At 43.7% G+C, this 13367-nt stretch overlaps 2 protein-coding genes across 2 annotated transcripts in view; both read left to right on the plus strand.

Annotated features, from left to right (window-relative positions):
• sorcs2 (sortilin-related VPS10 domain containing receptor 2) overlaps nucleotides 1-13367 on the plus strand; it is a 690706-nt gene that overhangs the window by 624501 nt on the left and 52838 nt on the right. The gene's annotated exons all lie outside the window — the stretch shown is intronic.
• Nucleotides 10756-13367, plus strand: part of LOC119408426 (signaling lymphocytic activation molecule) — an 18363-nt gene continuing 15751 nt past the window's right edge. The window contains exon 1 of the mRNA XM_037675252.1: nucleotides 10756-10837. Within this exon, the coding sequence (XP_037531180.1) occupies nucleotides 10756-10837 (82 nt within the window). The remainder of the gene's footprint in view (nucleotides 10838-13367) is intronic.

Raw genomic sequence — 13367 nt, forward strand, 5'->3', positions numbered from 1 at the left:
CCAGTGCAGTGAGGCCAAAACTGGTGTAATGTGCTCTCTTTTGCCTGTACTGGTTAAAAATTGGGCTGCTGCATTATGGACCAGTTGTAGTCGTGCTATGGAGGTTTGACTGATACCAAATAGGAGTGAATTGCAGTAATCAAGCTTAGTAATGAATGCATGGATTACTGTCTCCAGGTTATTTTTGGACAATATGGGCTTCAGTTTAGACAGCCGCCTCAGTTGGAAGAAACATGATTTAACAATCATGTTTACATGATTGTTAAGTTTCAGGGAAGGGTCCATTATCACTCCCAGATTAGTGACTCTTTGCTTTTCTGGCAGGGTTAGAGTGGAAAGGTCGATGCAGTGGTTTGTGATCGTGTCGTTGGGAGGGAACAACATGACTTCAGACTTCTTTTCATTGAAACTTAAGAAGTTTAAAGCCATCCAGTCCCTGATGTCAGCCAGGCAGTCGAGCAGAGGTTGAATAGAGCATGTGCCATTGTGTCTTAATGGGAAGTAAATTTGACAGTCATCGGCGTAGAAGTGGAAGGGCATGTTGTGTTTCCAGAAAATAGCACCAAGCGGCAGCAGGTATAAAGAGAATAGGAGGGGACCCAGGATGGACCCCTGCGGAACCCCCCATTTAAGCTCTGCCGCTGCAAAACTAAAATCCTTGATGGAGCCACAAAAGTATCTGTCAGTGAGGTAAGATCTGAACCAACTGAGGGCTGACCCTGTGATGCCCACCCATTGCTCCATCCTAGCAATGAGGATCTCATGGTCGATGGTGTCAAAGGCGGCTGTGAGGTCCAACAGGACAAGCAGCACAGAATCACCGGTATCAGTGGTTAAGAAAATGTAATTAAAGACCTTCAGCAGGGCAGTTTCATTGCTGTGGAGAGGTTTAAAGCCAGATTGGAATAGCTCTAAGATGGCGTTACCCTCCAGGAAGCACGTCAACTGGGACTCGACTATTTTCTCCAGTAGTTTAGAAACAAATGGGATTCTGGAGGGGCAGCACGGTGGCGCAACTGGTAGAGCTGCTGCCTCTCAGTGAGCAGGTTCTTGGTTCAAACCCCGGTCCAGGGGCCTTTCTGGGTGGAGTTTGCATGTTCTCTCCGTGCATGCGTGGGTTTTCTCCGGGTACTCCGGTTTCCTCCCACAGACCAAAAACATGCATGTTAGGCTGATTGGTAACTCTAAATTGTCCCTAGGTGCGAGTGGGAGAGTGAATGGTTTTTTGTCTCGTTTGTCTCTATGTGGCCCTGTGATGGACTTGCGACCCGTCCAGGGTGTACCCCGCCCCTCGCACAGTGACTGCTGGACATGGGCACCAGCAACCCCCGTGACCCAAAATGGAATAAGCGGGTAAAGAAAATGGATGGATGGATGGATGGGATTCTGGAGACAGGCCGGAAATTGGAAACGACTGAGGGGTCAAGGTTTGTTTTTTTCAGGAGAGGCTGGACAGCAGCATGTTTAAAGGATTTTGGCACCACGCCAGTGGATAAACTACTGTTTACTATAGTAAGAATGGACAGACCTATAGTAGGAAAAACCTTCTTTAGTAGTCGAGGGGGGACCACATCAAAGGGGGAACCAGAAGATTTCAAGCTGCATGTGACCTGCTCTAGAGAAGATAGAGTGATGGGTTCAAAATGGTCAAATGGAGCTACAGATTGAGGTGGGATGGATGGGTCATGAGTTGGAAGGGAAATGAGAGCCCGGGTGGTCGCAATTTTTTCCAAAAACTAATATAAGAAGTTCTCGCACAGCTCAGTCGAGGCTTCCAGAGGTGATGGTTCAGTGAGGTAGAGAACAGAGTTTAGGGTGGAGATGAGGACACGTGGGTTGTGAGAGTTTGAGGTTATGATATCAGAAAAGTATTTGGATTTAGCAGCTTTCACTGCTTTCTGATAACGGCACCAACTCTCTTTAAGTATTTGAAAAGAGACCCGCAGCCTGTCTTTCCTCCACTTGCGCTCCACCCTCCTACATTGCTGCCTAATGGCCTTGGTGATGTCACTCAGCCAAGGTTCTGCTCTGAGTTTTGATTTTTTGGTTTTAACAGGGAGCAGCACGGTGATGCAACTGGTAGAGCTGCTGCCTCTCAGCGAGCAGGTCCTTGGTTCAAACCCCGGTCCAGGGGCCTTCTAGGTGGAGTTTGCATGTTCTCTCCGTGCATGCGTGAGTTTTCTCCGGGTACTCTGTTTTCCTCCCACAGACCAAAAACATGCATGTTAGGCTAATTGGTAACTCTAAGTTGTCCCTAGGTGTGAGTGAGAGAGTGAATGGTTGTTTGTCTCATTTGTCTCTATGTGGCCCTGTGATGGACTTGCGACCCGTCCAGGGTGTACCCCGCCCCTCGCACAGTGATTGCTGGACATGGGCACCAGCAACCCCCGTGACCCAAAATGGAAGAAGCGGGTAAAGATAATGGATGGATGGATGGTTTTAACAGGCACAACATGATCCAGAGTCTTTAAGCAGACAGAGTTGAACTGGGATTTCAGCGCCTCGGTGGTAGTGATAAACACCGGGGGCTGAGTTATCATTTCAGAGTTATAGGCATCTGTGAAACGTGCGGCTGGACTCACCCGGAGACATCCAAGTCTCTGTGATGCAGAAAAAGTCTAACTCGTACTCTTGAAAGTAGTCCCTGAGGTTAAAAGTTTTGTCGGTAACAGAACTTGCGTTGACCAAACACATCCGAATACTGTTCAAAGTGGAGCCAGCAACAGTGAAGTTCACGTGCATCAGTGGCCTCAGGTTCTCAATAACAGCCCCTCCGGGTCGGTCTGAGCTGCGCACCGGCTGACAACTCCCATTGTTTGCCTGGTCCAGGCACGCGGGAAGCTGGCGATGGAAACCATGACCACCAGCTGAAGAGGAAGATGCAGTGCGCAGGGCTTTAAGCTTTACCAGCCATCCAGCACGTTTTCCCCGGCGTCTGAAGCGATGTCTCCGAGCAAGGAGGTGAGGAGCACAGCGGAGGTAAGCTAGCACGTCCGCCAGCAGGGGGGGAGTTGGGGGGGGTCCAGAGGTACGCTCATATTGGTCCAAATAAGCGACATCGTTGAGAGAAAAACAAAGATCCAGAAGCTGTTGTAGGTCATACATCAGTAGTACATTTACGTCACAGATAAAAAACGAACAATACAAAACTAATCCGAACACCATCAGCAGAGGTGGATTGCAAGCCATGTACACGGGCGCCATCTTACTGGAAGTTGGATGGATGGATGGATGGATGGAAAGTAGTTCTTTACACTTTCCTGCTCTTCACTCTAGAGTAAATACAGTCTCTCTCAGTTTCTTGCTTCTCCCTTCAGACCCAGAGCAGCAGAATGGACACATCCTCCATCATGACTGCCATTGACAGAAAAGAAAAGTGGAAGTTAGAAACAGCAACAGTACAGATTAATTAAATTAGCTTCAGTAAACCACCATAGATTCAGATTAGACTGTACTTTTAGTCACCCTATCACAGTGTTTGTGTCCACAGAACATCCCAGAGGAGAAGGGGTTCCTGGAAATCAAAACATTTACATACAAACGGCAGATAGTTTGATGTAGCTTAGATTATAGTGATTCTGAAAACTTTACCATTGCAGACAGAGCAGAGCTTTGACTTTAGCTTGTACATTAAAAAGACAACACTTGGAACACAACAATGGAAACTGCTAGAACCATACTTGAACAATACATCAGGAGAGGAGGCACTGTGGTGGGACCTAACAGAAGGAAACTGCTCTTAGATACTGCAGATGAATTGTAATGATTTACAGGTTGTAGAACTGGTTGAATACACCATGAAGTTTTAATATTTTTTTGGTCATTGTCTGAACCTTTGCTCCATCTCCAAAAACAATGCACCCACAAGAGACCAAAGCACAGTGGTAAGTCCCTTCATCTGTGGAGATTAAAGACTTTAGTTCAAGGTTTAAAAATCAGTTTTTCTTGTGAATCTCATCATTTTAGAGGCTTTCACGGTGTCCTCCAGTCAGATGGTTGAAGGCTGAGACACACCATCTCTGAGCCAGTAGAAGTTCTGGTTTCCTGCACATGATTCAGCATACACAGTACAGCTCAAAGTGTTACTATAGTTGATGGATGAACAACTGGGTATCAGACTAGTTGTTTTTACATGAAGGAAAACTCCTTGTCCAAATTCAACACCAGTGAATGCTAAAATGTCTCAATAAAATGTTCCAGAATCTAAAAGTTGAAGGTTTGTAATCTTCCAGTTGTTGCCTTCTTAAGCGTGAGCAACAATATAAAATTGATTTTTATACATGGGGGAGATACCAGCTTCTGTGATTCAGCTTCTACCCTGGGCAAGACACTGAACCCCTCATTGTCTCTGGTGTGTCCCATCCATCGATGTATGAATGTGATAAGGTGCTGATTAATCTTTGTAGAGATCTAGTAGAGTGTTGTATGAATGGGTAAATGAGGACACAGATTGTAGTGTAAAGTGCTTTGGGTATCTCGATAAGATAGAAAGGTGCTCTAAAAAAGTTAAATCTGGTCCTCTGGACATTCAAAAAAAAAAAACAAAGCAAATCAACAAAAAATGTAGAAACGTTTTGTCTCTCATCCGCGAGACTTCCTCAGTCTGAGGAGCTGTATTCAGCTCAGTCTCTTAAATAGCACCGTCTCAGAGTGGATCAACCAGTTTTGCTGCTGACAACCAAAACCAGCTGATCACATGCTCAAGAAGGACCATCAGCCTAACAATGGATCATTAGCACACTGATGGCTGTTTACTGTTCACAGAGGGCTGAGTGATACTAGCAATCACAGCATTGTAAGAGGGGGACAGTTGAACCCGGAGGCCTCCACCCCTGTTTAATGATGGACGATTTCTTTTCACAAAGATGGCCTCCTTTACACCTCTCTCAAACCATCGTTCCTCTCTGTCCAGGATGTGAACATCTTCATCCCTGAAAGAGTGACCGCTGGCCTGGAGATGAGTGTAGACCGCAGAGTCCTGGCCTGATGATAGAAATCATCAGGATAGAAAGGTGCTGCTATCTAAGTGTACATTTACCTTTCTGTGCTGTGCTTCATCAAACTTGAAATGAGGTGAGGTTTCCCACTTTACCTTTGCAATAATTAAAGTCACAGCATCATTTTGACAGGAACAGTGTAAAGTCACTGTCTCCCCAACTATAGAAGGGCCACTTCAATGGTTTTGGTCTACAACTTTCAGTGCTTGTGAAAACAGCATCCTCATAGGTTTTAAAGCAGATTGAGTTGCTTGGCTCCAGACATCCATCCATCCATCCATTTTCTTTACCCGCTTATTCCATTTTTGGGTCACGGGGGTCGCCGGTGCCCATGTCCAGCAATCACTGTGCGAGGGGCGGGGTACACCCTGGACGGGTCGCAAGTCCATCACAGGGCCACATAGAGACAAACGAGACAAACAAACATTCACTCTCTCACTCACACCTAGGGACAATTTAGAGTTACCAATCAGCCTAACATGCATGTTTTTGGACTGTGGGAGGAAACCGGAGTACCCGGAGAAAACCCACGCATGCACGGAGAGAACATGCAAACTCCACCCAGAAAGGCCCCCGGACTGGGGTTTGAACCAAGGACCTGCTCGCTGAGAGGCAGCAGCTCTACCAGTTGCGCCACCGTGCTGCCCCCTGGTTCCAGACAGTGACACAGTATAAGAAATGAGACAGAATCATGGCATGTAGGTACAACTGAGCAGATTTTCTCTTTTTACATAGATGACTTCCTTCACCGGGCAGCACAGTGTAGTTGGTAAAGTTGCTGCCTCTCAGTGAGAAGATTACCCCGGTTCAAAACCCGGCTGGGGGCCTTTCTGGGTGGAGTTTGCATGTTCTCTCTGTGCATGCTTGTATTTTTTCTGGGTACCCCAGTTTCCTCCCACAGACCAAAAACATGCATGTTAGGCTGATTGGTAACTCTAAATTGTCACTAGGTGTGAATGAGTGGTTGTTGATCTCGTTTGTCTTCTGTCTTTGTGAGAACGTGTTCAGTCCGATGCTGTAGAGTTCTGTTGACAGAGAGTTTGTGTTTTTTTATTTTATTTTATTCAACCTATATTTATACAGGCTCGTCTCACTGAGTCACAAGGACTCATTTTCAAGAGAGACCTGTAAACTGTGTTCCAGTGGGTGGTGAGATCATACAGAAGGTACTGATCTGTGTGGGTTGGTTTCCTGTAGATTTCAATGTTGAGATGGTCCTCTCTTACCATCTGAACCAAACAGTCCAAAAAAGGCAGCTTGTTGTCGTTCGCATCCTCTCTTGTGAACTTAATGTTGTTGTCAACAAAGTTAATGTGTCTGGTGAATGCTTCTACTTCACTTCTATCATGTTGTTAGGGGGGAGTGGTAGCGCAGAGGTTAGAGAAGATGGGCCTGTGATCGGAAGATCGCCGGTTCATGCCCCAGTACCGACAACATCAAAAATGTGGGTGGGGTAGGTGAAACACCCACAATTGCCTCCACCCTCATTCGTCCCACTCTGGGCCACTGAGCAAGGCCCTTAACCCCCCATCTGCTCCCTAAACAGGTATCTCTTGAAAATGAGTTCCCGTGGCTCAATGAGACTACCTGTATAAATAAAGGCTAGATGAAAAAAAATGTTTGGTGTCGAAATGTACTCCAGAAATGCTGTCCTCAATTCCATTATGGGTTTTAATGATCAAAATAAGACCAGCAGTCTGTGCTCCCACTTAAACTAATGAGGCTTGATGCAGATGTTGTCATTTGATTTGCTCCAGTACTCCATATCCTCAGACTAAAACAAATTGAAGCCAATTTTGGACCAATTTTGGACCAGACGGGCTTTATCCGCCACTGAGAGTTCAGCCTTCTGTAACCTCCAAGTTACAAGATGGCGCCTAATTAGCAACACCTGTGACTCATTCTCCTGATGAGGACCCAGGAGTACTGAATGCTGCAGCTGAGCTCAACTCTCTGCATGAGCATTAAGATGTCAACTGGTATTTATGCTTCTGGCCACAGTGAACTAGTGATTCAATACCTAACTTGCCTTTGTGCTCGTTGTGTTACAGTCCTCCTGCTCGAGCTCTTTTTGGATCCTGACCTCCTGTGACTAAACCATTCCTCTGTCGGACTGCCTCTGTTGTCTCCTTGCCCTCCAGCCACTTGCCTTCCTGATTCTGGAACCTCTTGGGCCATCTTCCCCGCTTGGTTCAGCCCTACCTTCTGTAAGAAAAAGGAACACACATTCAGAGCTACATTCTGTTGAGACTCGGAGCGAGTCAGCAAAGGAACTTCAACAATCAGAGTCAAAGCAGAACAGGTATAGATGAGTGAAGGACAGAGTTATGCACGGACTATCCTAGATCTGGGTACAGTCTCAGACCCTGAGGTTTTGGCTGCTCCAATCAACGCACATGAGGATGAGGGATCAGTTCAAGTTTGTGACATGGTGTTGCAGCAAGAGAACAAATATGATTATGTAGAACATGCTCCTGTTTCTGAAAGTCAAGTTGATTTTGAACTGCAGAGACTTATCCCTTAGTTATGCTGCTATAGGCTTAGACTTGTGGAGGACAAATTGACCACATTTCCTCAAATGTGTGGAGTTTCTGGGTTTGATTTGTCTTTTCGGTTTCCTCATGTTTCGTGCACATCTCTGTGTTCCTCTTCCTTGCATTCAGCTCCTGTCTCAACTGTGCCTAATCCCAATCTCCCCAGGTGTTTGTCTTTCTACCTCGTCAGTGTCTCTATTTATTAAGCATCCTTGTGTCTTGTCATTTACCTGTGGATTGTCCTCCGATGGCTGTTGTGTTCTTTCTCCCTCTGTGTTCCTTTCTTAAAGAGTAAGTTTGCTGCCGAGCCAGCATTTTGTTTTGTTTTATTGAAAATAAACTTAAGTATTTTATGTTGGATAAATAAATATATGTTCATTTTCTACTTACAAGAAGAAGCCACACAAATCAGAAGATTTTTAAGGAAATTCCCTTGCAGATGGTCATGAAACAGGCTTTCACAGATGTACAAAATGACATGCCTCATCAGTGAGAATCTGCAACCAGACAATGTGAGATATATGTTTATATAATACATGGTTATCAGACAGAAGCATGTCAAGAGGACCTCGGTTATCCAGCTTACAAACTCGGAGATGACCTTAGAGTACCAGCTATACATGCACTATCAAAGCAGCTCCTCATTCAGCTCTTTCTGCTATCCCAAACACATGGTTTAGCATTTAACATTAGCAATGATAAACATCCATAAACCTTTACCTAAATTCCTCTGACATTTTACTTTTTGGAGTTTCCTGTTGCTTTCCTGCACCTGGGTTCAACATATTATAGCAGAACATGATAGAATCCACAGACCAGACTGAACTCGGCAGGAAGATATCTCTTTTTGAGTTCCTGGCCTGTGAAGCAGATAACAATGCCCAGCAGGAGAAAGAAGAGAGAGAAAGAGGGAGAGAAGCCTGTCATCCGATAGGGCAGTTTTTGGATGCAAGAACTTAGACCTGTCCAGAGATAAAAACACCACAGTCCTGAGGTGGAGAACCTTCCATCCCCTCTTTTGATCAAAGAGGAAGAGAGTAGGACGGTTCACCTCCAAGAAACCCATCTGATTCCCCACTCCATCGTCTCACTTCTCTCTGCCGCCTTGCTCTGCTGTAGCACCTCGTTACCCTCCGCCTCCCCTGTCACCTCCTGTTTTTCCCAAGTGGTCATCCGGGGGAGGAGAATGATCCTCCTCATCTCCATCGCAAGAAGGGCCGACAGCAGAACCGGACAGGATCCGCTGAACTCCAGCCCTTCCCTCCATCCGAGTCTTCTCAGATGCAGCCAAGACAGTAGTGGAGATTTGTGCAGGTGGGGGGATGGGGGGAGCAGCCGAGCCTTCGCTCACTGCGAAAGCAGCCGGGTCCTGTTCAGCCGAAGAAGCCACGAGTCCTGATCAGCTGAGTCCTGCTCAAGTGAAGAAGCAGCTGAGTCCTGATCAGCCAGATAAGCATCCAAACCCACCTTGTGTGTCTCCATGGGGTTCAGCCATGACACTTCCTCTTGTCTATCCATGGGCATCGGGGACAACAACAAACACTCTTTTGTCTCTGAGGGTATCAAAGGCGACAACCCTTTTCCTCCGCCCCTCTCCGTGGGTGTCGGAGACGACGACCTCTATTCTGCACTGCCTGCTGCAGACTCAAGGGTCTCACCACCTTCTGTAGACTCAACAGTCTCCTCGCCTGCTGCAGACTAGCCAGAATCACTGGTTTGAACAAAAGCTTGATTTCATAGTATGTGATGAATTCAAAAAGCGTTCAATACAAAAACAACTGGACTTTATTTGTAACAGAAGACGTTTCGCTCCTCATCCGAGGAGCTTTTTCAGTTCAATGAAGTGTGAAAACCGGCTGGGAATCTGTCTTAAAGTTGCTTATAGGTTTTTGAAAGTGGAAATCTGAGGCCCCCTCCTCTGTTAAGAGATGACTTTTCCCTTTTTATATAAATTGCTTCCTTCACACCCCTCTCAAACCATCTGTGTTCTTGGTCCAAAATGTGCACATTTTGGTCGTCAAAAGAGTGTCCCTTATCTGTGAGGTGGAGGTGAACAGCTGAATCTTGTCCTGAGAAAGTAGCTCTCCTGTGTTGAGCCATGCATCTGTGAAGAGGCTGTTTAGTTTCTCCAATGTAGAGGTCTGGACAGTCCTCGCTGCATTGGACCGCATACACTACACCACTCTGTTTGTGTATGGGTGTTTTGTCCTTAGGGTGGACCGGTCTCTGTCTGAGAGTCCTGCTGGGTTTGAAATGTACTGGGATGTTGTGTTTGTTGAAAATCCTTCTGAATTTCTCTGATACTCCAGCAACATAAGGGATGACAATGTTTTTCTGTCTGGGTCAAACACCTGGGTCAAAATCCAAGCTAAGGAAATAAAAGTGTTCACCAGGCACATTAACATTCGATAACAACATCAAGTTCATCAGAGAGGATGCAAACGACAACAAGCTGCCTTTTTTGGACTGTTTGGTTCAGATGGAAAAAGAGGACAGCCTCAACATTGAAGTTTACAGAAAACCAACCCACAAAGACTAGTATCTTCTGTATGACTCCCACCATCCACTGGAACACAAACTCTCTGTCATCAGAACTTTACAGCATCGGGCCGAACGCATCCCCACGAAGACAGAAGGGAAGAAAAAAGAACAGAAACACATTCAAGAAGCTCTTCAAACATGTGGATATCCTAACTGGGCTTTTGTCAAGTCAGCGAGGAAATCTACAAAATACACTACTAAACAGAAAAAGGAGAACAACAGACAGAAAAAACGTCTTCTGTTACAAATAAAGTCCAGTTGTTTTTGTATTGAACACTTTTTGAATTCATCATGTCCTGGATGACTGAGAATCTTCACCAGCATAGTATGTAATGACAGGAAGTGATGTCTTTTTAATTGTAATTTAGAACTGATCTGTTGTAGCAGATTTGTAGCAATCAGTAAGTGGTCTGCGCAATTAATTCAGAAAGAATAGTAGCTAAATTTCAGCTAAAATAATAGCAATTAATAGTCCAACCTTTCATACTCGGGATTAGCAGCTTCCTATTCAAATTTTATGTGGATCAATTTTGTTGTTTCAAAATGTGTTCTCGCTGATGCTTCTTGTTTTCTTGTTAAGTGAAGCCGCACCCACCCTCCATCCCCTCGTTTTTTTATTGTGCTGACTTGTCAAGATGCAGCGAGCAGAAGAGGAAACAGACGTTGTTCCTCTCATCACAGAGATGGTTGGTGGTCGTTTTCGTTGCCTAAGCTGTTCCTTGTACTCACTCCACATCGGGCTGCTTCTAGGGGTTTGCTTTCACAGTATGTGCACCCTTATAATTGTCATTTATCTTTTCATCTGTCATGAGTTATATTTATTTTCCTGATAGATTCTTTTGTTTTTTAAGGTTAGAAGATATATGTGATTATCCAGAATTTTTCGAGATATGCATGTGATCTCAGAAATTAGGAACATTTTCTTTGGAGGAGGTTTTAACGATTTTTGCTTGATTCTGCAGAACCCAATATGACTCTATATTATATGCATTGGTGATATTTTTAAACCTTATTTAGGATTACATTTAAAAAAAATAGAGCATTGTGCAAAATAATACACTTTAAAGAATTAGTTCTCATTAAAAAAGACCACTGTTTATCGAAACAAAACTTCCTGCCAATTAAATTTGGTGAAGATGAAAATAGTTGAGTCTTGTGGTTCTATTTTTCATGTATACCATACATACCAGTTTATTTATAAAGCGCCTAAAAGCAGCAACAAGGTCAACCAAAGTGCTGCGCAACAAAACAACAAGCAAACAACACAGGATAAAATACATAAATCCGTAAAGGTAAAAAACTACAAGTAAAAATTAATCTTTGCATTTCCTAGTGCTCTGTGTGCTAAAATATTTCTGCATTAAACATTTCGCAACACAGGGATAAGTAACACTTTCAGTTTCTGTCATTTCATGCTCTACAAGTTGCATGTCATATTGAAAAACCTCTTGTTTGTGGTCAGAAAGGCAAAACTTTAGGTTCAGGAGCTGGTAGGTTACAAGTGTTTAATGTTTTGTCCATCTTTAGGTATATAACAAGACTGTATTTAAGTTGGTGGATATGAAAACTTCTGAGTCAACCAGAAAAGCAGAAACAGACACACTTCCTGTGTGCTCTCCGCCAAAACCAGTGACACTGACCGAAAGTGATGAGTTAGATACGAACTTTACTTTACCCTATTCAACTGAGAGAAAGGTGTGCGGGTTCTCTGCTTTTGTTTAAGAAATGACACTGTTCTGATGTCACAATCACTGTAGTGTGAATTTGCGTCTAATTGGTAGCTGCTGCTCTGAAGACAAGCTGCTGTTCATTTCTGTTCAAGGACAGCTTGGACATTTCTTTATTATTACTATTCAGTTTTCTTTTTCCTTATTTAATTTTTGCCTAAACATACAGTGGTGCTTTCGTGTTTGTGAAGAATTTAAATTTTTCTATATTTCTGCACAAATCTGACCCAAAACCTCATCAGATTTTAACACAAGTCCTAAACGTAGATAAAAAAAGAACCCAGTTAAACAAATGAGACAAAAATATCATACTTGTTAATTTATTTATTGAGGAAAATGATCCAATATTACATATTTGTAGGTGGTAAAAGTATGTGAATCTTTGCTTTCAGTATCTGGTGTGACTCCACCTGTGCAGCAACAACTAAACATTTCCAGTAACTGTTGATCAGTCCTGAACACCTTGGAGGAATTTTGTCCCATTCCTCTGTTCAGAACAGCTTCAACTCTGGATGTTGGTAGTTTCCTCACATTAACTGCTGCTTCAGGTCCTTCCACAACATCTAGATTGGATTAAGGTCAGGACTTTGACTTGTCCGTTCCAAAACATGAACTTTATTCTTCTTGAACATTCTTTGGTAGAACCACTTCTGCTGAGGGTCATTGTGTTGCTGCATGACCCACCTTCTCCTGAGATTCAGTTCATGGACAGATGTTCTGACATTTTCCTTTAGAATTCTCTGATATCATTCAGAATCCATGGTTCCATCAATGATGACAAGCCATCCTGGCCCAGATGCAGCAAAGCAAGCCCAAACCATGATACAACCTCCACCATGTTTCACATTTGGGATAAGGTTCTTCTGTAGGAATGTAGAGGTTGTTTTTTTTCTCCAAACATAACACTTTTCATTTAAACAAAGTTTGTTCTCATCTGTCCACTAAACATTCTTCCAACAGTATTCTGTCTTGTCCACGTGATCTTTAACAAACTGCAGACGAGCAGCCATGTTATTTTTGGAGAGCAGTGTCTTTATCCTTCAACCCTGCCATGAACACCATTGTTGTTCAGTGTTCTCCTGATGGTGGACTCATGAACACCAACATCAGTCAATGTGAGAGAGACCTTCAGTTGTTAGAAGTTACTCTGGAGTCCTTTGTGACCTCACTGACTATAACACTCCTTGCTCTTGGAGTGATGTTTGTTGGTCCACCACTCCAGGGGAGGGTAACAATGGTCTTGAATTTCATACAAGTCTTTTAAAGATCAGACTCTGATAGATCCTGTTTTTTAAATCAAACAGGGTGTCCACTCACACCTGATTTTCATCCACTGATTGAAAACACCTGACTCTAATTTCACCTTCAAATTAACTGATAATCCAAGAGGTTCACGTACTTTTACAATCACAAATATGTAATATTGGATCATTTTCCTAAATAAAAAAATGACCAAGTTTAAAAATTTGTCTCATTTATTTAACTGGGTTATGCTGGTGAAGATTCTCAATCATCCAGGACATGATGAATTCAAAAAGCGTTCAATATAAAAACAACTGGACTTTATT

Source organism: Nematolebias whitei, chromosome 1, assembly GCF_014905685.2.
Source record: "Nematolebias whitei isolate Nwh7 chromosome 1, NemWhi1, whole genome shotgun sequence".
NCBI lineage: Eukaryota > Metazoa > Chordata > Actinopteri > Cyprinodontiformes > Rivulidae > Nematolebias > Nematolebias whitei.